The sequence below is a fragment of the Camellia sinensis genome, chromosome 1, assembly GCF_055761805.1.
Source record: "Camellia sinensis isolate YWXY chromosome 1, ASM5576180v1, whole genome shotgun sequence".
Lineage (NCBI taxonomy): Eukaryota > Viridiplantae > Streptophyta > Magnoliopsida > Ericales > Theaceae > Camellia > Camellia sinensis.
Genome location: NC_138961.1, coordinates 237,550,279 through 237,577,373, shown reverse-complemented (window position 1 = coordinate 237,577,373; position 27,095 = coordinate 237,550,279). Strand labels below are relative to the sequence as shown.

General features: G+C 34.6%; 2 protein-coding genes across 6 annotated transcripts; one reads left to right on the top strand and one right to left on the bottom strand.

Moving 5' to 3' along the window:
* Positions 1–833: 833 nt before the first annotated feature.
* Positions 834–10,089, bottom strand: LOC145822825 (uncharacterized). Its single transcript, XM_082921107.1, has 10 exons — positions 9,984–10,089; positions 9,450–9,571; positions 3,820–3,870; positions 3,598–3,700; positions 2,804–3,070; positions 2,171–2,368; positions 1,948–2,050; positions 1,351–1,476; positions 1,181–1,260; positions 834–1,063 (listed from the first exon to the last, which is right to left on the bottom strand). The coding sequence occupies exons 1-10, from the start codon at positions 10,087–10,089 to the stop codon at positions 834–836; spliced, it is 1,386 nt and encodes a 461-aa protein (XP_082777233.1).
* Positions 10,090–18,527: 8,438 nt separating this feature from the next.
* LOC114262091 (RNA-binding KH domain-containing protein) lies at positions 18,528–24,946 on the top strand. 5 transcript variants are annotated; one of them, XR_003629210.2, is made up of 10 exons: positions 18,528–18,773; positions 19,875–20,465; positions 20,967–21,395; positions 21,489–21,746; positions 21,887–22,153; positions 22,387–22,442; positions 23,400–23,467; positions 24,394–24,416; positions 24,521–24,591; positions 24,672–24,946. XR_003629210.2 is itself a non-coding variant. In XM_028202439.2 (8 exons), the coding sequence occupies exons 2-7, from the start codon at positions 19,887–19,889 to the stop codon at positions 23,446–23,448; spliced, it is 1,638 nt and encodes a 545-aa protein (XP_028058240.2). In that variant the 5' UTR covers positions 18,528–18,773; positions 19,875–19,886; the 3' UTR covers positions 23,449–23,467; positions 24,409–24,946. The 5 variants fall into 5 exon arrangements, 2 of the variants coding, with proteins under 2 accessions (XP_028058240.2, XP_028058239.2); XR_003629208.2 differs by having other exon boundaries at positions 24,409–24,591; XR_003629209.2 differs by having other exon boundaries at positions 24,394–24,591.
* Positions 24,947–27,095: the final 2,149 nt, after the last annotated feature.

Genomic DNA, 27,095 nt, shown 5'->3' with positions numbered 1-27,095 from the left:
ATGACTCCCTATTAGCAGATGTGAACATTCACATCAATGTTAATTGATGTAAACATTCACATTACTGCCCAATGGTGTAAACATTCACATCAGTGTTAATTGATGTGAACATTCAAATTACTTATATTTGTTATTTGTTTCAGTACTGGCTGTGTGAGCATACAACAATCTTACAACCCCGCAACCCCAATGCTATTCCGCGATGCGCAAAATGGGACCTCACAGCCTTACATAGCAACATGAAGTCCATATCTTTGGCTAAGCTAGGTTTAAATGAGGTAGAAGTACAACCAAATATATTGTGCCTATTCACATAGTGAGACGAGGAACTATCTAACTAACATACTATCTCCAGATACAGGTATATGGCAGCGAGCTAATGGCATCACCAACTAAAGCGAAGATGTACCGTCATACAAAATTGAATGTGGAGCCCAAACTTGAGATTTTGTCAAGTGCAGTAGCAAAGAAAGATGAAAGCAATGACGATCAATGCAAAGACAGTCAACGCAGTGATGACAGGAATACATTTTCTGTCGATGCAATGGACCTGAATGATGTTGGGCATTATAACAACCCCAGCTGTAGCACCCCCAATGCTGAGAAAGGAATCATCATAGCACAACCAACTGACACAACCAACATAAATGTCAGATTGGTACCTTAAAAAAGTGAAAATAAAACACAAATCAAATACTAATGCATTATTATGTTGGCCAACGCAACGTAATCTTATTGCAACCCAATGTTTGCCAACACAACACAATCTTATTTCAAAAATGAATATAAGAATCCAATGTAAAATACAATGTTGAAATGAAAAAATGTACATCCTATATCGGCTCCGTGCATGATTTCCGATTATGGCTCCCCAACTTATCACATCTCCCGCACCTTATTTGTTTCAGTTTCTCACCCCTTGATGGGATCCTATTCTTCTTCGGCCTTCCGGGTGGTCTTTTCACAGTTGGCGGGTATATAGTGAAGTCTGTGGGATCAAAAGGCGACTTCTCCACCAATGGTATAGGGAATATGGCTCCCGAATAGACTGCACGATATGTCTCTACATAAAAGTAATGTTCTACACAATCATTGAGATTGTAGCGGCTCTTCTGAATGGCAATAACAGCATGGTCACATGGGAATCCGTTGATTTGTCATTTAAAGCAAGAACATATACGCCTCGCAACATCAACTATAACAGATGGTATCGAATGACCTTCAAACACATCCTCGTTGGCTTTGCTAACTTGCCAAGACCTGCTGTCATTGAACGAATCCATAAGCCTTGTTTCGAATGTTGGACAAATAAGCTCATTCCATTTGTTTGCTTAGTCACGCCGTGCAGACATTTGCCGCATCAACTGAGTACGAATTGTGTCCACCATTTGAGTGATAAGAAGATTACGTGCTTCTTCAATCCAGTTATTAAATGACTCCGCTGCATTGGATGTCATCTCCCCATAACGCATGCCCCTGCACAATATCACAAACATTGTACAATACGGAATTTAACAGGTCTAACCATTCACGTTGACAGATGTGAACATTCACAGCACTAACATTAGTATACACTGATGTGAACATTCACATCAAGGTATAATAATGTGAATGTTCACATCTGCTACCAGTTTATAACAATGTGAATGTTCACATTATATGCTTATTATGTTGTCAACTTAAATGATAGACATATGTGAATGTTAACAACAACAACAACAAAATATGGCATGTGTCAACATTCAAATCTGTAATACATTGCATGACTATTTGACAAATTAACAGATGTGAACATTCACATCAGTTATCATTAGCAGATGTGAATATTCACATCATTTACATTGAACATGAAACACAATTCGAAGATTGTTACCATTCTAAACTGAAAATTCACATCGCTACCATTCTAAACTTCACAAATGGAACACCTTAGGAAACTATTATTACCTGAAGTATGAATTTGCCCAATGCTCAGGTGCCAAGTCCTTGAAAAAATTATGAGCTCGTTGTTTACTCTCCTCTTTTAAATTTGCAAGCTTTTCATGGAACTCTACCACAGTTGGCTCGTAGACACAGTCACCCAAACTACTTACTAGGTGATCCCTGAATCCGCTATCAATTCCTTTCATCCGGTCTCTTAAATTGCTCTTCAAGTGTTGTAAGCAATAACTGTGATGAGCCGATGGGAACAGCTTTGGCATAGCTTCTAACAGACCAAGATTACGATCCGAAATAAAAGTAATATGGCGCTTCCCATCAACAACCTTCCCAAGTTCATTCAAGAACCATGACCAATTGGCCGTGTTCTCTGAATCAACAATCGCAAATGCAACAGGAAACAGACATACAACACAACACCAATACACAACTGTTCACAATATTCCAAAGTGAATAGAAAACAGTATAAACGAAACAGGTCATGTGAATGTTCATATCTACATTGCCCTATTTATTATTGTTATTTTTGGATTCAGGTTCGTAAACATCAACGATGTGAACATTCACATTAACGACCATTAATAATTCATTCTTGATTGTCGAGTCACTAACAATGTTAACATTCACAGTACTGTTCATTAATGGATCAACTAACATTAGTATACACTGATGTGAACATTTACATCAGTGTGTAATAATGTGAATGTTCACATTACTGTCATTAGCATACACAGATGTGAACATTCACATCAATGCATACTAATGTCAATGTTCACATTACTTATAATTTACCGATCACTCTTTTGTCCACTATGCTGCTCAGAGTGAATATTGACATAAATAGACGGCTAAAAAAACTACTAACCATTGTTTCCGTCTTTCGTCATTGCCACAAGTAGCTGACCTTTGTACTTTCCTTTGAGGAATGTTCCATCAAGGAATAATAAAGGCCGACAAGCATTGAACCCAGAAATACACGCAACAAATGACACAAAGAAACGACAAAACTGTTGACTACTTGCATCATAGTCAATATTTACATAACTCCCCGGATTGTACTGCATCACGGCATCCGAATACCACCGCAGCTGGTCAAACGATAACGAGTGATCTCCATGAATACCAGCCTTTGCTTTCTCCACACCCAACCATACGACATGGTAACTCACATCTAACCCATAATCCCTCTTCAAAATAGTCACCACCTCACACGGCCAAGTCAACGGCTTGTCCCTCACAATTTCAGATATGGTACTCGACACTAAATCCGAACTAACTCGCGGATTCTTTGATGTTCGAATATCCGTACCACAAGTATGCACATCACTAAACCTCTTGATGTAGAAAAATCATTTGCTCATTGTGCTCTACAATGTATAGCCCACAAGCAGCCCCTGTTCTCTCGCATCGCACATACAGCAGTAACTCTTGTTGTCTCGTTTTTCACGTATGTAAACTTAAACCCACATTGGATGGCATACTTATATAAAACGTCACGAAATTCTTGTGCACCTCCAACAAACCGTTGTCCCACATGCGTAATACCATTTGCCCAAGGGGCTGACAACAACACCTTTTCCTTATGGTGGCAAAATCTCCGTAGTGCATCAATTTCTTCCTCAACCCCCACACGCAGCAATCCCAAACTACTTGACTAACCAATATCACTTTTTAACTCAACCATAACTTCTACATGTTGTACCCCCATTGATTTAGCAAGCAGTAACATGTTCTGAAATTCTTCCTTATTGTCCAAATCACACTTATTAATCCCAGATAGTTTACAGAACAATGAAATAGACCAGCAGACAACTCATCCCATTTCTCACACAAACACTCCATCAAACGAGAATAACACATTGCGCGGGCAACATTTATTACAGTTGTACTACAATGATATGTACACACCAACAGCATAAAGGTATCCATCTCCTGTAAAAACACAAAAACACAACAATGAACAGTAATCAAAATCGATATAAAAATTCACATTGTGCAAAAAATAGATGACTACGTGTACAGTTTAAGTGCTAAATCCATAATTCACAATACGAAGATGTGAACATTCACATTGATATTAAAAAGATGTCAACATTAAGGAAACATCAAAGTAAAATGAGAACATCAACAATCTTCACATAATATAAACAAGATGTCAACATTTATATTAACACATACACTCTGAATTATATCACACAGAGAGCCTCATTAAGCAAACATCAATTTAAAATGAGAACATCCGCATTCTTCATATATTCCACATTAACAAAATGTGAACATTCACATTGATATATATACTAATAATCAAATCATCCACAAAGAGCCTCATTACGCATACATCAATGTAAAATGAGAACTACACATTCTTCACATAATAAGAATGAACTCCCTTCTACAGGACCACGTAAAATGCATATAATTGAAAAAACAGAGCATCCAATCCATATCAATCCAAAAACAGAGCATCTGATCCATTATACGAATGAAACCGTAAACTGAACATGTATTCATAACCAAATTATACTAACCTTAATCATGCAATCCTACAATCGTCCAGACAGTTGAAATAAACTGATTTGAACTAGTTATAGTTCGAAAAATGTAACAACCGAACACCTTCCTCTTCGTCGTCTCCACTCGCAAACCACAGAATCAGACTACAACAGCAAGAATGAAACCCTAGCACAACCAATCCTTAGAAGGAGCATGCAAAATATAAACGTATCTCTCGGAATTGGATTGATGATGAAAAGCGTAAAATAGAAACTGCCAAACTGAATCAGCGAAGAAACAGACACGTAATACGTATTAACACTGTACATATGTATATATACGGGGGCAAAATAGTCCAAGAAAAGCATATTAAATTAGAAAAATGGACCTTATGGAATAAAAAGAAAAGTTTATGGGACTAATCAGGTTATAATATTCCATAGTGGACCTAATGGGTTATAACAACTCTATAATGGATTTATCAATAAAAATTCCTTTTAAAAAATCAAAAAAAGAGGTCGCTTGTTTGGGAGATCCCAAACAGCCACTTACAGATTAAAAAATCAATAAAAGTTACAATGTGATAAAATAGTAAACGATTCCGTTAACAATTATTTAACTATTTATTGAAAATTTATCAAGTTTACAAAATAATGATATTTTACTAATTTTCAATTTTATAATTTTTAATTATAATTGAAAATTGTTACTTATAATAATATTGAAATTTCACAAATTTAACATGATAAAATTTTACTTTGTTTAAGAGTTATAAAAATTTATTATTGATAAATTTCACTAAACATGAAATTTCAATTCTTTAAAACAGTCTTAAGAAATTGTTATCACTAACAAAATGGTAGTCGTTGAAATTGGGCACCAATATTGCCGATGTGAATCAAAGATAGTATTTGTTGAAAGTGATAAAATAATAGAATTACATTAATTAAGGGTACTTTTGTTAAAAAAAATTAGCATTTTTTAATTACAAGAATATTTTAATTATTGTTAGTGTTGGTGATAATTACAAATAAAATACTAGAAAATACAAATCATAAAAATTACAATAATTATTGAAAGGGCTGAGGCGTGGAAAATTCGCTCTCTTTAAGGAGATTCAAGCCTTCTGCGGTTAGGCAAAGCCTCACACCGGTGCAGCAGAAAAAACCTTGACTTGTCCCCCCCAGGATACAACAGCCCGACTAAGTCGTATGGTTCACCAATACTGCACAATTGGTCGAACCCAAAGCTTTATCACACACACCCTTTTTATTTGCCTGATAATCTCACTCGAGACATAACAACACAACCAAAACTTCTTCTCTCGTATGTTCTAAGATATAACATAAGTTCAATATATATAGAAATGAAAACTTCTTAGGCAAGGTTCTTAATGGATAAGAATTGGTGGACTTAACCAAGACCTTGGATGGCTTACCTTGGAAGTCTTGGAATGGATAGGAATGGGAAGACTGGGAAGACTTATTTAGGAAGTTTTGGAGACTAGAATGGGAAGCAAACTAGGTAGAAAAGAAAAGAGAAACAACCTATAACACATTATAATATTAAAATATCTGTTAACATTCCCTTACCTATTTTAATATTACAGGTAACAAAAACTAAGATTATTAGGCAAACAAGGATATTATGCATCATAGTAGGTGTGTTCTGCATTGAACCTCCATTACTGAAACAATAATATCTACTCCAGAGCCAATAGTATGCTTAGTATTGAACTATGACTACTTAAGGGAAATAAATAATTATTGCACACACATAATACCCCAGGTGTTCACAAAAGCTTTAAAAGCTAGCACATTACGGCCTTGTGCGACCCAAAGATTCATGAGTGTGTTTGAGAATTAGCCCAAATCTCATAGATAGCGGCCCTACTACCACACTCACATAGGCGAATTTTGTCAAGGGTGCTCCTGTAATTATGACACCCCACTCAATAAGAGCTACAGAAATTCATTAAAAGTTTTTTTAATAACTCAGCCTCTACAACGTTACAAGATAAATGCACTTACATCATAGGGATAGGAAAAAAGTAATTTAGTGCATTTCTCACGGCCATCATATGATCGTTTTTCTCATTGAACCCAGTTACAGGATCTCTGGTCCCTGGGTTGAGTATCCTCATACATGGCTCCTGCTATATTCAATGGGCTTCAACCCCATCCCCCTCAATGTATTCCAGACTCTATCTCTTGCTAAGGCCTTAGTTAATGGATCTACAAGATTATCACCAGATTTAATATAATCCACATTTATGATGCCATTATTCATATAAGATCTCACAGTACTGTGTTTTATTCTGATAGGTCTGAATTTACCGTTATAATAACGGTTATTAACTCGACCAATTGTTGCGGTGCTATCACAATGAATTAATATAGGTGGAATCGGTTTTTTCCAACAAGAGATTTTATTTAACAAATCTCTTAACCAATTTGCTTATTTACTAGTTGTAGCTAAAGCAATAAGCTCAACCTCCATTGTTAAATTAGCAATAATGGTTTGTTTTTTTTATTTCCAACTTATAGCACCACCTCCCAATGTAAAAAAGTAACCAGTGGTTGATAATGAATCACCTGACAAGGTATTCCAATTGGCATCACTGTAATCTTCAAGTACTATAGGATACTTATTATAAAACAAGCCATATTTTATGGTACAAGAAAAATATTTCATAATATGCTCAATGGCTAGCCAGTGATCATTGCCAGGCTCGCTAGTAAACCTGCTAAGTACTCCAACTGCATAGGCAATGTCAGGTCTAGTGCAGTCAGTCGCATAACGCAAGCTACCAGTCATACTAGCATATTCCTTTTAATTAATTACATCCTCATCATTTTCAATAGGAAATAAATGCACATGAGGATCAAAAGGAGTAAGAACATTCTTGCAGTTATAAAAATTATATTTTTTCAAAATTTTCTCAACATAATGCGACTGATCAAGAAATATACCATCACAGGTTTTGGTAATTTTCATTCCCAAAATATAATTAGCCTCACCAAGATCTTTCATATCAAAATGGCTACTAAGCATATTTTTAGTTTTCACGATGATATGCAAATTAGAGCCAAATATAAGTAGATCATCCACATAAAGGCTAATAATGACATGTGAATTTTCTTCAGATTTATTGTAAATGCATTTATCACACTCATTCATCACATTCATTCGTTTTATAGCCATTCTCAATCATGCAGGAATCAAATTTCTCATGCCATTGTTTAGGGGCCTGTTTTAAGCCATGTAGGGATTTAACTAGCTTTCACACTTTGCTTTCTTGATCGGGTTCCACAAAACCCTCAGGTTGATCCATATAGATTTCTTCACCCAGGTCTCCATTTAAAAAAGCTGTTTTAACATCCATTTGATGATTTTTTAGATTATGAATTGCAGCCACTGCAATTAATAATCTAATGGATATAACTTTAGTAACCGGAGAAAATGTATAAAAAAAGTCAAGATCTGCTTGTTGTTTAAAACCTTTTGCAACAAGTCTTGCTTTATATTTATCAATAGTTCCATTCGGTTTAAGTTTTTTTCTCAAAACCCATTTACAGCCAATAGTTTTACAACCTAGTGGTAAATCTACTAATACCCAAGTTTTATTGGATAATAATGATTCCATCTCATCATTTACAGCCTCGTTCCAAAAAATAGAGTCAGGAGATGCCAAAGCTTCTTGTAAAGTTAATGGTGTTTCCTCCACATTAAAAATATGATAATTAGAGCCAAAATCCTTTTCTAATCTGGCTTTTTATTCCTTCTCGGTTCAAAAACTACAGTATCTTGGTTTTGTAAAAGAGGAGTAGAGGAACCGTTTCAAATAAAATATTTTCTTGATAATTTTGACCCCCACCATTTTTAGATTTAAAAGGAAATTTTTTTTCATGAAAAATTGCATCACCTGATTCAAAAATTATTTTGTTTTCAATATTAAAAAATCTATAGGCTGTACTATTTGTTGCATATCTAAGAAAAGCACAAGTGGCAGCTTTCACACCTAATTTAGGTCTTTTAGGGTCTACCAGTCTTACAAAAGCTAGACAACCCCAAACCCTCAAATATCTCAAATTTGGCTTATGCCCTTTCCACAACTCAAAAGGTGTAACTTTTATTTTTTTATGTGGCACTCTATTCATAACATAACATGCAGTTAAAATTGCTTCTCCCCACAAATTTGAAGAAGCACCTGCTTCAATTAGCATAGTATTTGTTAAATCAGTTAAAGTTCTATTTTTCCTTTCTGCTATACCATTTGATGCAGGTGAATATGGTGGAGTAGTTTCACGGATTATTCCCAAAGACTGAGCAAACGAGTTAAATCCAAAAGATTCCTACTCCCGGCCTCTATCACTCCTATACCTTTTAATCTTTTTACCGAATTGATTTTCAACTTCAAGAAGGAATTCTTTAAATTTTTTAAAAGCATCACTTTTATTTTTTAACAAGTATACATAAGTGTATTTTGAAAAATTATCAATAAAAGTGATAAAATATTTATTTCCACCACGTGTTAAAATTCCTTCAAATTCACATAAATCAGTGTGAATTAATTCTAACAATTCAGTATTTCTCACCACACTTTTATGAGGCCTTTTAGTTATTTTTGCTTGACTGCAAACTTCACATTTCTCAAACTTATTTGTTAGTCTGTGAATTAATCCTAAACTACTCATGACTCCCACATATCGGCTATTAATATGACACAGACGAGCATGCCAAAAATTCATAGAAGACAACATGTAAACAGAAACATGTGCTTTCTTATTCTCAACATTTAATTTAAACATTCCATCACAGGCATACCCTTTCCCCACAAATATGCCTTTTTTAGTGATTACATATTGGTCAGATTCAATAGTCAGTTTGAAACCAGCTTTGTTGAGCAAATAACTTGACATCAAATTTTTTCTCATGGACGGTGTGTACAACACATATTTTAAAACAAGCACATGTCCAGAGGTAAAATTCAACTCAACATCCCCACACCCGAGCACCTTGGTTAAACTGGAGTCACCAAGCATAACAGTCCTCTCCTCATTAAAAGGAGTGAAATCTTTAAACCAATCTTTATCATAGCAGACATGCCTATTGGCATCAGAGTCTGCCCACTTCCCTTCTACAGATTAAACCGTAAAAATATATGTGATTATAGCCACAAATGGTTCCTTGGTAACATTAGCCTGTGGTCGAGACTATTGTTTCCGAAATTTGTATGCTCGAGCAATATGCCCACTTTTGCCACACACAAAACATGTAATTTTTATTTTGTGGCCTTCCAGTATTTTTTCAAATTTTCTTAACTGGCTTCAAATGACTATTTTTATGAAATCGAACTTTAGGTAAAGTATTTCCAGAAGTTAAATTTACCTTTGCAGTGGAATGCTCTTGTGTCATAAGCGCATCTTGTCCTCGTGCTTCTTCCTCCACCCGAATCCGTGTGATTAGAGTCTCCAAGGACGTCTCTTTTTGCTTGTGACGCATTGACTTCTAGAACTCCCTCCAAGATGACGGAAGTTTGTCAACAATACCTGCTACAACAAGATTGTCTCCAATTTTGATGCCTTCATATCTAACTTCAGCTACTAACATCTGAAAATCTTGAACTTGTTCCATCACTGATTTTCCATCTATCATCTGATAGCGAAAAAAACGACTTGCAGCATATTTTTTAGCATTTGCCTCTTCAGTGTCATATTTGTTCTGCAAGGCTTTCCAAATTTTCTTGGCAGTGGTGTAAGTAGTATCATAGTAATCATAAAATTGATCTGAAAAACAATTCAAAAGATAGTATTGACATTTATACTCATCTGTGTTGTATTTTTTGAGTTTTTCAAGATAAGCAGCATACTCCTCGTCAGTCATCTCTTGAATGGGGACTTTGTTCAGATTTTTCTCGGTCAGGATATAAGCCACCTTGAGGAGACTGAGGTAGAAAAGCAAATTACCTTTCCATCTCTTGAAATGAGCTCCCTTGAACTGGAAGGGCTTGTTGAGATCACGCGGTATTCTCGTTGGGCTTCTCCAGTACTGGCTCTATGAACTTTTGCTATTTGAATCTCCTTAAAATTGTTGGTGATAATTACAAATAAAACACTATAAAATACGAATAATAGAAATTACAATAATTATTGAAAGGGCTGAGGCGCAGGAAATTCGCTCTCTTTAAGGAGATTCAAGCCCTCTGCGGTTAGGCAAAGCCTCACACCGGTGCAGCAGAAAAAACCTTGACTTGTCTCCCCCAGAATACAACAGCCCGACTAAGTCGTATGGTTCATCAATATTGCACAATTGGTTGAATCCAAAGCTTCATCACACACACCCTTTTTATTTGCCTGATAATCTCACTCAAGATATAACAACACAACCAAAAATTCTTCTCTCGTATGTTCTAAGATATGACATAAGTTCAATATATATAGAAATGAAAACTTCTTAGGCAAGGTTCTTGATGGATTAGAATTGGTGGACTTGACCAAGACCTTGGATGGCTTACCTGGAAGTCTTGGAATGGATAGGAATGGGAAGACTTGGAGGAGACTAGGAAGACTTATTTAGGAAGTCTTTTAGACTAGAATGGGAAGCAAACTAGGTAGAAAAGAAAAGAGAAACAACCTATGACACATTATAATATTAAAATATCTGCTAACAGTTAGTTACATCGACATAGGTGCTAGAAAGAATTAAAAAAAAAAATAGATTGGACTTTTTTTGTACAGTTTTGATTTGGATTTTAGTTTTTTTTTTTCACTATTTAATGATAGGGTAAATTACAAACACATGTTTACTTAAATTATAAATTATCCCTGTAGTTCTAGAAATTACATTATGCCTCCTAAAATTTATAATTCCATAACAAATAGGTCCTTTTATTAATAAATTATCAAGTTAATTAACAATTTTTAATAATGTTAAAATTTTATTTCAATTAATAATTCAGATAATTTTATTATTGTATAGGTGAACAGTTAAAATTTTACTTTTTCAATTAATTTTGTTAAATAAAAAATTCTGACAGGAAGATATTTGTAATTTTTCAAACTACATAAAACAATTCATATTTTAAGCAAACCTTAGGAGTGTTTGTAATTTACACGTTAAAGAAAAACATCACTTTGATTTGAGTAATATACTATTTACCTTATTCACATTTGAAAATGATTACCTTATTCACATTTGAAAATGATTACATAGTTTTTATGTAATTTGTAAATTTCAATGCACTGTTAAATACTCTATTTAGTAAATGTGAAACACATAACAAATATAACGAGATTATTTGCTTATTTTTAAATTTCAAGAAAATAAATCACATATGAAATAAAATATATGACATTAAGGCCTCGTTTGGCAAGTGGCTATTTTAGTCAAAAAGTCATTAAAAAATAAAAAAGCCAACAACTCATACCAAAAAGTCAAAAATTTCATTTTCTCTTTATTTTTTGCATATCTTTTCGTAAAAAGTCAAAAATTCATCCCAAACAAACTAGTTTTTTTCATCATATTTGAGACAAAAAGTCAAAAAGTTACTAAAAAAACATATTCCCAAACGAAACCTAAAGTGTATTTTGTCTTCAAAACAACTAACGAAAATACATAGATATTTTAGTTTTTTTATTAAATTGTTAACGATTTTAACGATACATTTCGGTTCACAAATTATAAAGAAATTGATCATTTTTAAATACTCATTCTGTTCTAAAATAATAGTTAACTTTGGGAAATCTAACTTTTTGTTTTGTAGTACAATTATTGTACTATAAAAAAAATTTTTTTTCAAAATTACCGTTTGATAGTACAGTTTTTGGATAATATCAACTGTCATAATTATACTTTTTGTGTTGTTAATAATTTTTTTTAAAAAAAATTAAAAAAAAAATCATACAATTTTTGTCCTTAATTTTTAAGAAGGGATTAATATTTTGAGATAATAAAAAATAAAATAATAAACTAATATTTTAAAACGGAGCAAGTATTAAAGAATAAATTATACTTAACCCAAACTATAGAGAGTAAGCCTTCATTTGGGATGTGGATTGACTTTTTGACTTTTTAATTTTTGTAGCTTGAGGCTAAAAAACCTCGTTTGTGATGAACTTTTTTTTACTTTTATAATAGAAAAAATGAAATGATTATGATTTAGATGTGATATTTTATCTTGTTAACTTTTTAACTTATTTTGAAATGGTTTGGGATGTTATAAATAAGTGTATTTTTTGACTTTTTATAGAAAAAAAAATTGTATAGAAAATTAAAGAAAGTGGATAGAAAAGTAGAGAGAAAATGTTGATTGATGTGATCCAAATAAGTGTATATATGTAAAAAAATGCATTTTTTTAATGCATGCCAATGTGACGACTCTCACCACTGATTAATGCTAATCAATGATTAATGCTAATCAATGATTAAGCATGTTAACTGACTGATTGACTTGATTGAGTGTATTAGTTTAAATGCATGTCTATCTGTTTAACTGCTAAATTATCTGTTCGTGTATTATGTTTAAACTGCAAATTGAAGGCCTTATCGGCGGCCGAATCCGGAACCGATTAGTGTTTTGTGTTAATTAGAATTTATATGATTTTATGGTATGCTTAATTGAAAATTAATTTTGTATGATTAAATTAGATTAAATAATGTTGAATTGCATTAGTTGAATTTATTTACCAAAATGCCATGTTAGTGGGCCATCTCATAAAACATTTGAGACTTAAGTCATATCTCTTCCTCATCCATTCCTTGACCCAAAACCGACTACAGAGAGAGAGATAAGAGGTAGATTGGTTTCAACTAGGAGATTGGCCTGGAGGCTTAAGAGATTGAAGGAGTCTTGCATATTTGAGCTTCTACACTTGAAATTCAAGGTCTAAGGTAGGAGAACCATCTTCTTGAGCTTGCATTTGAATTATATCATGCATGATTCATGGAAGTTTAGTGAGTTGAGTCTAGAATTGGCTTAATGAGTTGAATTGAGGCTTAAATCATGCATGCATGTGCATATCTTGAAGTTTAGAGTTGTTTTCATGGAAATTATTGCATGCATGTTCATATTTTTGGTCTTGATCTATGAACTCACCATGTTTTGAAGTTAAACATTACATTTGATCTTGTTTTGTAGCATTGGTGTTCCTATGAACCCATGCATGTGTTGAATTTGCATTGTTCTTCATGTTCATGAAAACTTCTTTGAAATTGTGTTTAATTGAACTACCTTTGGGCTTTGATTTCTCAAATTGATCTTTGAAACATGTCATATTATGAGTTTACAAGTGTTTTCCATAAAATTAGCCCAAAAGGATTGAATTTGATGCTTTAAAGTTGAGTTTTGAGCTTGAGGTTCAAATCTGGAAATTCCAGATTTTGGACTTACGCTTGAGCGGGGAACTCCACGCTCGAGCGTACACACTGAGTTCATGCGGTCCGCTCGAGCAGGGAAAGGGACGCTCGAGTGGGAAATGCGTGTATCCAGTACTTTGCCCATGTTTACAGTCCGTTCGAGCGAGGGAATGCACGCTCGAGCGAGGACTTGTGTCTCACGCTCGAACGGGGATCGAGCGTCCGTCGAGCGTGAATTGCATGCATCCAGTACTTTTGCATGATTTTATAGTCCGCTCGAGCGGGGGAAACCATGCTCGAGTGGAGCTTCTTTGTTCTACATGTCCGCTTGAGCGTAGAAAACCATGCTCGAGCGTGGACCCGTGCTTCAGCAAATTTTGAAAAGTGTTTTTAAGTGCATCTTTGCATCTTCATTCCATCCTAGGTATTTTTAGGCCTAGTTTAAGGCATCTTAATGAGGATATTGATGTAGAACCACACCGAGGCAAATTAGGGATTAAGTTATTATTTCCCAACTGTGTAGTTTAGTGTGTGTTCATTCTGTAATTGTAGGGTTGGCATCCGAGGACGCTCTAGCCGCTTATAGCCCAGTGCTCTGTGAGTAACAATGCTGTAAAGATATGTTCAATCATGAATATTTTCTGAATGAGTAACTGTACCGCTTTCTGAAATGATATTTCTTACTGAATGAATGTTTGTCATATTTGTGAACTGTATTCGTGGCATCTATAGCAATTTACTGTTACTGTACTGTACTACTACTGTCACAGAGATCTCTGTCGGTTCCCATGTTTGGAACCACTACTGTTTACTGATATGATGGCCATCAACTAACTGTTCGGTCTGTTAAGACCAACTGTATTATTTTGCTATTAGATATACCACATATGACTATTATAGTTTCTGAATGACTTTTATGGCATAAATTATGAGTCACAAACTGAATGACTGATATACTGATAAATAACTGTTTTCAATACTGAAAGGACATTCATTCTTAACCTTTTTACGCATATGTTATTCACTAGGCTTTAGCTCACTGCTCATATATATATGTAGGTGTTTAGGCACCGGACCGTTGCTAGAAGTGTCAGGCTAAGCCCTTGTTTTGTCAAACCAACCTTTGTGCCTCACTTCGAGGTTCCAGATCTGTTCAAGCTAAGGCTGCTTTTGGGGTGTCTCAGATTCACCATATCTGTCTCTGTTATGTATAAACTGAATGATATTTGTACTGTACTGTTATGGTGGGGATTTGGTCCCTACCTGAATGCCTATAAATGATGTATGTATATACTGTTTTTGTTCTGAATGTGAATATGATATGAAAAGTCTTTTTGCATATAAACTGTCACAGCTCATTGGACATCTTTTAATTACTGTTTTGGCTTCCGCCAGCCCCTGTACTCTGTATTACTGTTAAGCAGGTCTTCGGTAATCTCGGATTACTGGCCGGTTACGATGCTAAACCCATAGGGGCGGGTTTGGGTCGTGACAGCCAAGCACCTATTTTATTTTATTTTTGTGATTAAAACAACCAAAATATATGTGATATTTTATCTTATTAACTTTTTTACTTTATTTTGAAGTGGTTTTGGATATTATAAATAAGTGTATTTTTTGAATTTTTATAAAAAATGTATAGAAAAGAAAAGAGAAAATGTTAATTGATGTGATCCAAATAAGTGTATATATGTAAAAAAAAAAAAAAACACTTTTTTAATACATGTCAAATACATATCTTATTATTTATTTATTTTTTGATTAAAACAACCAAAATAGCCCATGCCAAATATGTCCTAAGGACATCTCCAATGGTTTGCCATTGGAGCTGTCATTTCTATAATATAACAACTGTGTTGAATTTTGATGCTCTAATGGCAAAACATAGCAGCTGCCAAATTTGAGAAATGCCAAACACAAGCTTTGGCAGCTACCATTTATGCCAACTCAGTCAAAACCAACTGTTTCCCTCCCTCCTTCCTTTATTCTGTCCCTCTCTCCCCCAACAACTGTTTCACCATTTTTGTGTTTCAGAATTCACCAAAAAATTTCATGAAAAATGCAACGTTTTACCCGAAATCAAATGGTAAAAAAACAAATTCACAGAAAAATTATAGATTCAAAAATTACAGATTCATCAAATGATTCATCAAATTCAAACAGATTCGCATGGAAAAAAAAACAGATTCATAATTCAGATTCGCAAGGAAAAAAAAACAAAAAAACAAATTCAAACAGATTCGTAATTCACCATTCTACCTGAAATCAGCACATTCAGATTCACAAAACAGATTCACAAAAAAAATTTAAACAGATTAACTGAAAATGAGAAATACCTGGTTTTGAGCATCTTTTTGTGCATATATCGTCGCCGGTGGCTGATTGTCTTTTTGAGCATATACCGTCGTCGATCGAAGATAGAGAGATGAGAGATAGAGTGGCAATGAGAAAGAGGTAGATCTGGATAGCCGATCGAAGAGAGGGGAGACATATGGAGACAGAGTGAGAATGAGAGGGAGAGAGAGATAGAGTGAGAGAGAAGAAAGTGAGCGTGAGAGTGAGAGACGAATCTAAGAGCGAGTGACAGAGTGAGAAAAGAGAGGGAGAATATTCAAGGTTCTTCATCACCAATCAAAGAGAGAAAGAAGATACTGAGAGGGAGAGAGAGACGAATCTGAGAGTTAGAGAAGAGAGCGAGAAGATTCAATGTTCTTCATCACCGATCGAAGAGAGAGAGAATAGAGTGAGAGTGAGAGAAGAGAGTGAGAAGATTCAATGTTCTTCATCACCGATCGAAGAGAGAGAGAGAGAAGTGAGACACGAATTTGAGAGTGAGAGGGACATGGAGGAGAAATGAGAGAGATAGTGAGAGGGAGAGGAAGAAAATGTTGATGATTTTACACAAATCATCTCAACCATTCAAGACCAACATGTGGACGATGGGGATGGCATTTGATAGAGCCGTTAGGCTCTGTTTGGCTTTAAAAAAAAAAACTCAATTTGATTATAAACTTAATTTTTTATAAATAGAGCTGTTGGGCTCTGTTTGGCATTTGATAAAGCCGTTGGGCTCTGTTTGAATTTTTATAAATAGAAACTCTTTATCTGAATTTTTTTTCACAGTAACCATTGCACATTTCATTTTTTTTCTTATCTTTTCATCTCAATTTGATTTCATAATAAACTTCTGAAATTATATTATTTTTAGTTTTTTCACACAATCACTATGGAAGGTTCATCAAAAACAAAGAAAGGAAAATCATTTACTACTGAAGAAGATGTGACAATTTGTAGAGCTTGGTGTCACATTACTGAAGACCTAATTGTTAGAAGTTCGCAATCGCATACTCATTTTTGGGGAATAATTTTTGAAAATTACTGCTCGCTGCAGAATGATCACTCAAGAACACAAGTGACTATCTCATCTCAATGGGGTGTAATTATGAAATGTTGCAACAAATTTTGTGGGTGTCTAGCACAAGTCGAAAATCTACATCCAAGTGGGGCGTCACAAGTTGATATAGTAAGATTTCATTTTTATTTATTATGTTAGTCTTTTTATTTTGTCTTACATAAAAATTAACTAATTAATTAATTTAATATTTTATTGATATAAATGCTTCAAGCAAAATTGTTATACCATCAAGATGAAACACAAACATTTTGTTTTTGAACATTGTTGGCCAATTTTGCAATGCAATATCAGGTGGTAAGATGTAACTCCTATGAACACAGTGAAGTCAATAATACATAGACCGTTTTTTCCTAATTCAACCCTCGATTCCCCTATGGATAACTGCATTTCTCTTGAAGATGACACCAGTCCTAAGTGTTGGTAACAATCCAACTGTTTGTGAGGGCAGTGTCTCTGCAAAAGGTAAAAGGCCTATGGGTAGGAAAGCTACAAAAGAATTATTTTAGAAAAATCAAGTCCTTCAAGTTGAAGTTCAAAAAATGAGCACACAATTGGACACATTTAACCAATACCTTGCTGAGAAGGAAAAGAAAAAAGATGAAAGAGAATAAAAAATGATTCAAGCACTGTAGGAGATGAAAGACCTTGAGATGAAAAAACATAACTTTGAAATCAGAAGACAAGAATATGAGATGAAAAATGAAGAACATATGATAATGACTATAGATATTTCTCATTCATTTCTCATTTGAACCCTCAGACGAAAGCGTATTACACAATGCGAAAAAATGAGATTTTTGTCAAGTGGTTCTCAAATGTTAGTAGCCCAAATTACTATTTTCCCTTGCTTCCTGATGAAATTTCATATTTGTTTTTATTTTTGAGTATTTTCTATAAAAGAATGTAATATTATTTTTGTAATGTATAATGTAGCAAAATAGTTTAGTATAATTTAATTTTTTCAATAAAGTATAATGGGAAAATATTAATAAATATATTTTTTTAAATGAAGGCAATAAAAAGATAAAATTTATTTATTTTTTCAATTTTTTTTCATTTTTTATATTTGTCTAGTTATGAATAATATAAATATATAATTTTTTTTTACAAACAGTTAAAAAAAAGTCATAAAAGACAAAATAAATAAATAAAATAAAATCACAAAAAAATTTATATCTAAACAACACCTATAAATTTGGAGGCAAAATTAGTTAAGATTTGCCAAAATAATAAATAATTATTAAAACACTATTTCTGTAATTTAACAAAATAATACTATTTATTACCAAATTATAATAATAGCACTTAGGTGAAGTTTGCATTTGATATTATTCCCCCAATTTATGGACCGATCCTCCATTCGATAAAAATCTGGGGGCCGTGGGGGTGCACAGCACATAGTGCGTAATATAGAGAGGGAAACATGACCGTGCACGACGTGTCCGGTCAAAACCCTAGAAAATCAAAATTACGACCTTCGCACAACATATTATATCCTCAATACTTGTTCTCTTTCTTCTCTCTGTTGCTTGGCGATTCCATTCTGAAGATTTTCCTGTAACAATCCAAGGTATCACCAAAGTCTCATCATCCTCATAATTCATATCCTCCCACATATCAATGTTGATGTGTATATATATACTTTATTTACTTAGTATCTCTCGAATTTAGGTTATATATATGCATTGTTTGTTTAGATCTGGTCGATCTGTTTGTTTCCTTGGAGAAAGATCCTGCGAAAATTGTCTTTCTTGTGGTGTTCTTTGTGGCAATGGTAATTTTATTGGGAAACATGTGAAAATTTATTATTAATCTTCATTTAGCTTCACCAAGACGTATATATTTGAATTTTTTTGGTGTTGCTTTTTACTTTTAAGGCTATGGAGTTGTTGTAGCTTATATCACTGTGTCAAATAGGATAAGATTGTTGTTTCCGAAAAGATATTTTGAGGCACTGGTGCCAAGTATGTTAATATGTTTTTGACATTTGGGAAACTTTAATTGGATTTACAATGGCTGTCTACGATATTCTGCTGAGATTTTCTTCTTGTTCTCTCGATCTCTTTCGTGAAATAGTAAAAAATTGTGTATTGTTCGCGATAAGATCCGCTATAGCAAAATTTTGGCTCCACCTTGAGTGCCATCTTTCTAGTACGACAATGTTCTTATATCATTGAATGCAAATTTACTATGTCTAGATTGACTTAAAAAATTCAAATTATGATTTCTTAAGTTGACAGTGTATCTTCACTTTCATTGGTCTAGGGAAATTAAGCATTTCAAGAAAGATTACCTTTGGGATTGTGAGAATTTTACCCTTAATACCGTCTATTGCGCTACTATTACTGTTCAGCGGATGCCCTTTAGTGAATTTGTGAGGCTATGGCAGTTGCTTTTTGTTTGTACTAAGTTTGTGTTTGATTTTGATTTGGTACGCAAAATATAGAAGGAGTAAGTTCACTCGAACATTCACATCCTTGCCAAAGAAAAATCTATCTTATTATTTTATCACATATGCTTGCTTATACAGTTTTTTAATGTGAAATACATAACCTATATATGATAGGAAAATGTATATTTTTTTTGAAGATATGTTGATCACTTGATCCCTCACATGTTTCTGCTTCTCATATTGTAGTATTCAATGGTTAATATATTGAATGTGTAACAGATTTCAACTCCAATGGCTGGGCAGAGGAATAATTATGGAAAGCGTACTCATTCTCAGTCTGACTATGGTGATAATCGGGGAAATAAAAGGAGAAATTTTGGCGATGACAGAGATGTTTTTTCTATCGGATCAGAAGATACTGTATATCGGTACCTGTGTCCTGGGAATAAGATTGGAAGTATTATTGGGAGGGGAGGGGAGATTGTTAAGCAATTAAGGGTAGACACTAAATCAACAATTAGGATTGGTGAGACAGTGTCAGGATGTGATGAGCGTGTTATCACTATCCACAGCTCAAGTGCAGAGACAAATGTTTCTGGTGACACTGACAATCGTGTCTGTCCAGCCCAGGATGCACTCTTCAGGGTGCATGACAGAGTTGTTGCTGATGACTTGGCTACTTATGATGATTCGGAAGGAACCCCACAAGTTACTGTTCGGCTTCTTGTACCATCTGATCAGATTGGATGTATTATTGGGAAAGGTGGATTGATAGTTCAGAACATACGTAGTGAAACTGGTGCCACAGTTCGCATTTTGAAAAATGACCATTTACCTTCTTGTGCTTTGAGCTCTGATGAACTCGTGCAGGTAAGAGGATAAATTTTACAGAGTTTCTGTTTTGCTTGCATGATTGTATTCCGTTCGGTTGTCTGTGGTCTTGAATTGCTATATTGAACCCATGCTGGGTGGTAGTTGCATGCATTTGAAAATTCCTTTATTTACAAAATGTGATGTTGCCCGCAGAAAATAGCGCCATAGCACCATCTCATATAGTCACTTTATTTTTAAATTCATTTCATATTGAAGATTAATGACTTTAACAATCCTCCCATTGTGGCGCATAACAATGGTTTCACTTATTTGACTGTATTGCTGGTAATATGCTACAAGGGGACTTGTGATTCATATCTTAATACAATTATTTATTTATTTATATAACTACTTGTAGGGTTCAATCTGGTTTTAGTACAAGTTCATGTTATGTTCTTTAATTTTAGTATTGCTAGCCGAGCAGTTTTCAATATATATATATATATATATATATATTTTTTGGGATTATTAGTTGCGCCTATTTTTGGTTTGCTTTAGATATCTGGTGAATCTCACGTCGTGAAGAAGGCTCTTTATCAAATTGCATCTCGTCTTCATGATAATCCATCTCGGTCCCAGCAAATGCTCGCTTATGCTGTTCCCAATGTGTATCATTCCAGTGGTTCACTAATGGGTCCAAGTGGTGGTGCCCCAATCATGGGATTAGCTCCAATGGTGGGTCCTTATGGAGGATACAAAGGTGACAGTGGAGATTGGTCACGCTCTTTTTACTCATCTTCAAGGGATGAGGCATCTTCAAAGGAATTTTGTTTTCGTTTGGTTTGTCCTACTTCAAATATTGGTGGTGTAATTGGCAAGGGAGGTGCCATAATCAATCAAATTAGACAAGAGTCTGGAGCAATGATCAAAGTTGATAGTTCGACTACTGAGGGAGATGATTGCATAATATCTATTTCAGCGAAAGAGGTAAGCAATGAACTGTTCTGTGAGATTTTGCTTCTGAACATTTAAGTACTGGCTCTTTATAAATAATGATATGCCATACATCTGCCATTTCAGTTCTTTGAAGACACATTCTCTCCAACTATTGAAGCAGCAGCGCGCTTGCTACCTAGGTGCAGTGAGAAAGTTGAAAGAGATTCAGGTCTTATTTCATTCACAATCCGCCTACTGGTGCCAACCTCTCGGATTGGCTGCCTTATTGGGAAAGGAGGAGCTATAATTTCTGAGATGAGGAGAATCACTAAAGCTAATATTCGCATTCTTTCAAAGGAAAATCTTCCTAAAGTTGCAGCCGAAGATGATGAGATGGTGCAGGTAAATGAGTAGCTGAAATGTGGCTATGTAATTTTGTGAACAGTGTATTACTTTGCACATTCTTTAATCTTGATATCATATGTAAACTGTACATGCAAATTTTTTTTTAAAAATTATTTTTACATTTTCATATTTATTAGATTTCTGGAGAACTTGATGTTGCTAAGGATGCTCTCACACAAGTAACTTCGCGGTTGAGGGCAAATCTTTTTGATAGGGAGGGTGCTGTATCTGCACTTGTGCCAGTTCTTCCTTATCTTCCCATGCCAACAGATGGTTCAGATGGTTTGAAGTATGATAGTAGAGATAGTAGAAGGCATGGACGGGGTCATTCTTATTCTGGTGGATATGGCGGCACAAGTGATTTGCCCCCTATTGATGGTTATGGAAGTTATGGTGGTTTGCAGGTACTATTAACTTTTATTCGTGTGTAAATATACATGTACCTATCTTAAATATACATCTAATTTTCTTTGTGATTGTTCAAAATTTATTTTTGTAGAATTTGTCATGCGTCATTTGTAGAACTCTTTCTACACATTCATCATTGTAGTGCTTTGGTGTTCAGTTACATTCATGGCAAATTGATTTATTTTCCTTCTTTCTTGTAAATTTAACACATGCTCATGGTATTTGGCAGAGTGGCAGTGGTTATGGATCTTATGGCTATTCTTCGGGACGTACTGGTAGCTCTGGGTAATAATTTTTCTTTTGCCAGTTCCATGTTTCTACTTTTGTAGCTATTTGTCAAGATAATTTATTTTCATCCCGCTTGTTTAAATCTTGATGGGACTGTAAATGAACTGTTCAGGCTTGGTTTGTTCAAGCTCTTTCATTTACTAAATCAACTCAATAATCATGAGACTATTTTTTAAGCTAGTTTCACAAAAGCCCAGTCTGAGGTGGTCCAAGTTCAGTTTGGTTGGGCTTGTGAACACAAAACCCATAATGGTAATGTCATTTACCCAATCTTGTAGGAAATTGTCGAATACATAATTATTTTGTGGTTAGATCCACAGCTCTTCCTCTCACAATCACAAAGGCTATGTGGATTTATCAGTCTTCATCTTTCAATGGCCTTTCCATCTTTTTTGAGAAGTCGAGACCTAACCATAAAATCAACTGTTTTAACTGGACATCTTTTACACAAGGCACATCATCTTCAACTTTCTTTACATGATTTAAAATTTGAACTTCCAGCCAATCAGAACATTGCATTTGTTAAATTTGTTTCTTTAATTCCAGTTTCTGTTGAAAAAAAGGAAGAGCTAGTTTCTGAACGGAGCTGAGAGTGGTGAGTCAAGCTCCAGCTCAAGCTCTCCAAGCTTTGCTTGAATATGAGCTGATTTCAAAAAGATAGAATATTACCGATCTCAAATCATGGATGAAGGTTGCAATAAGTCGATCATGGATGAAGGTTGCAATAAGTCGATCATGGATGAAGGTTGCAATAAGTTGATGGGCCATGTAATAGATTTAACATATATAAACAATAGAGTCACTTTTATACACCCCATGGTTACTATATATGTGGACAGAGTATCTATCATACTTGAATTGGATGTTTCTTTTGTTTGTCATACTTAAAATTTAACTTTGATTGTTGCTGTTTTAAAATTCCTTTTGTCCCTGACTTCTAGCTTCTTTTGCTAGGTTATCTGGGCAGAACCCGGTTTCCCGGAGGAAAAATTATGGTTACTAAAATTAATGGCGACCTGCAGGTAGATTCTTGTTCTCTTCAAAATTTTCTTCTTGTTGACTTGGTTGGCAATCCCGTCTAATATATGCTACTGAATATTAATATATGACAGTGTGGTGTCCTAACCTATAGCCTGTATCCCATATAACATTCTGATTCACTTGTTTCCCTTTGTTTCCTTTCCCTTCCACTCCAAACAGCTGAGATCCTTGACGCCTGAAGCTAGCCTACTGCCTCTTTGATGAAGCCTCCTGCCTAAACCAGAAGACCAGATGAAACAAAGTTTGGAAAACTCATGGCCAACCTTGATGCTTTGTTTAGGAGGACCAATATCTGAAGATCTTACTCACTACTTAAAACTTGCCATATCCTGATACCAAATTTTACCAAGCTTTATATCTTGTGCTCCCTAGAAAACCTGTGTAGCCAGAATGCTTTCGTCCCATGATGCTTTCTTCCTCTGGCAGTTGTATTTTGAGCAATGGTTTTAGTGTGTTTACAGTTCTCAGCTGTGTGCCTATGAGTTATATGGCTGTTTTAATTTACATGGGATATAGTACCTTTAGTTATCTATTATACCAAGTATTAGCTGAACTTGTATTGTGAGATTTGCGGGATACTGTTGCTCATTTATGCTATGTGTGCAATGGTTTTTTCCATTCTTGGAACCAACCTGGTTGTTGCCTATAAAATCTAATGCTTGTGTTTCTGCAGTGTTTTATTTTTCAGCTTCTATGATATTGCCGAAATATTTATGACAAATTTTAAATGCCCTCCAGTTTTGTTGGCCTGCTTTCATGATAAGAGCTAATCAAACACTTACTAGTTACTGGTTTCATCAAAAATTATTTTCAAGCTGCTGTTTATTAGAATAGATTTCTGTCAATATGGGATGTGAGGAGCTCAGAACCAGAGCAGGTACGATGGTTCAAACTTCTTAAATGACAGGTGTATTGTCATCAGGTGTAGAGGTTAGTTTTGGATACTGTTTCCTGAATGAAATTCCTCAAGGCACAAGAGTGAGTTTGACCTAAAAGCATAATCTTATGGACTATTCTGATGTGTTCCACTCTAGTTACTATTGGGATCATGGAGGCTCATCTCAAGATTTGTCGGGAAGTGTAGAAACTTGAAACTAATCTGGTGGTAGGTTTCTTTTACATTATACATTTCAGCCTGCTAGAATTTCATGCTAAAGTCGATATAAGTCTTGTTTGCAATGGCAGGTTCTGTGGATTTTGTTTTCCTTGGCACATAAAACAGGTAACTTCTGTCACAGGTAAGTCTACCCATGTGGGTGAAAGCACTAAAGCTTCGTTAAATTTGTTTGCTTCTGTGTGTTATTGTTATCTAAGCTCTGCTATCTTATTATCTGTTGTGTGTGTAATTGAAGCATCTTTCTTTGCATCATACTTGTATTTGTTAATTATCTATTTTAAGTTATTGTGAGAATGCTGTAACTTGATTATGGATTCGGTAATGAGAATTGAATTGTTTTTAAGTGCTTATGTATAAGAATAAGAATGCTGCTAGTTGCTTTCTTTCTGGAATTAGTTTGATGTTGTTGCATGTAAAGATGCCAGTTGTTTTTGACAGCAATACGGTCTGCATTTCCTTCTGTGCCAGGTGTAACCTTTTTAACTTCTTTAATTTTTTTGGGGATAGGGATGCAAGGTGTAGCCAGCCATACAAGCTAATATTTACTTTTGTTAAAATTCGGAGTAGATTATAAAAAATTAAGCAACAGTGGATTGTTTTGAAGTGCGTAGAAGGATTAAGAATGATGCTAGTTGCTTTCTTTCTGGAACTAGTATGATATTATTGCATGTAAAGATGCCAGTTGTTTTTGACAGCATTATGATGGTCTGCATTTCCTTTTGTGCGAGGTGTAGCCTTTTTAATTTCTTAATTTTTTTTGGGATAGGGATGCAAGGTGTAGCCAGCCACGTAAGCTAATATTTACTTCTGTTAAAATTTGGAGTTGATTATAAAAAATTAAGCAACAGGCATTACTGTGTTATGTATTGTTGGCATCAGAAGGTAATAATTCAAATTTGATTGCATGTAAAAATTGCCAGGTACTGATAGGGAATAATATTAGATGAAGAATCAGAAAGATTTGTGTTGATACAGACTCTAGAGTTGTTGGTAATGCTGGAATGTGGGGGATAAAGTAGGCATAAATTATACATAGTCATTTTGATCTATGAAGATGACATTGCTATTTTATTGAACATGTCAAGTGTAGTGAATACAGGAAAGAACATCAGTGTTATAATCTAGTAAAATAGTGTGAATATGTATATGGATGGGGTGCACTTGAGAATATAAGATGAAGATAGGTTGGCTACAGTTACTGATTTGGAATCAAAGCTCGGTTGATTGATTTAATCCTCTTTCATTGAAGTTTATGCACAAAAACAATTTAAATTTTCTCATGATGTATAAGTTTTTACTTTTTACATGAAAAGATAGGAAGTGTTTCGTTCAAGAAAATAGTTATATGATTTATATTGTTCTGCTACAATTGACTACACGTACTGGAAAAGAAAACCGTTTTTATTCTCTTTTTCTTTCCCATCAGTTCAACACTTTGCATAATAGGTTGTCGGTGTTAATATTATGACATTTCAAATATGGCGAAATTAAAATATGTACTGAAATGTCATTTATTTGTAATCTTGTAAGTTGTCATGTAATCTCATTTATTTACCAAAAAAAAAAAAAAATCTAGAATTTCGCTTGTTTTTCAAATTAAATCTTAGGATTTCAATTGTATTAATTTAAATCATGAACTTTTTTTGTTTTATTTCGGATCAAACTTAACCATCTATGCATCTCTGTTAACTTGTTTGATAGTGGTAAAAAAAATTAATGCACACGACACATTTTCATTTGTTCGTTTCACTTAATATTAATATTATATTTAAACATGATCACATCAAATTAATACCACCAAATGTTTATCATCTATTACATCAAAGCCATTCATCATGTACTTACCATGAATTTCAACCTAATTTCAACCTATTGTGTCAAAACCCATCCATCCATCTCCTTGACATCTCTACTGTTGCCTCCTCCTCACCTCCACCTCTGCTTCCTGCACGCCTCACCAATGACTCCAACTCCGATGACCGATTTACACTCTTCTCTCGCTGACCCGACTCTCTAGCAGCTGCTCGTCTCTTCCTAGTGGTGGCCAACTACAACGATTTTGACGAGACTGGCAACTTTCTCTCTTCTCCCTCCCCTTTTTTTCCCTCTACCACCTCCCCGCCATTGCTGCAAGCCCTCATCCCATCTTCTTGCTCCTTTCTCGTTCTCTCTAGGTTCCTAATCTAAGAGCTTATAAATTGTTCTCAATCAAGGTCACCTTAACAAAGACATCAAGGGCTAGTAACATTTTGATAGATTCAAAATGGGTCTATGAAGCTTGCTATTTTGACGTTTTGGTGTCAATTTTTTTATTCGAATCTGGCATAAAGGTCAGCATCAATGGCGAATTCCGTGTCTCGGATACTCACCGATGTCACTGGAATGCCGTATTGAATAGCACCGGAGGTGATCCACTCGTATAAAGGGTATAGTTTCAACTTGAAACTTTCAAGGCTAATGGTCTTATGGGATTACAACACTTGAATTAGCCT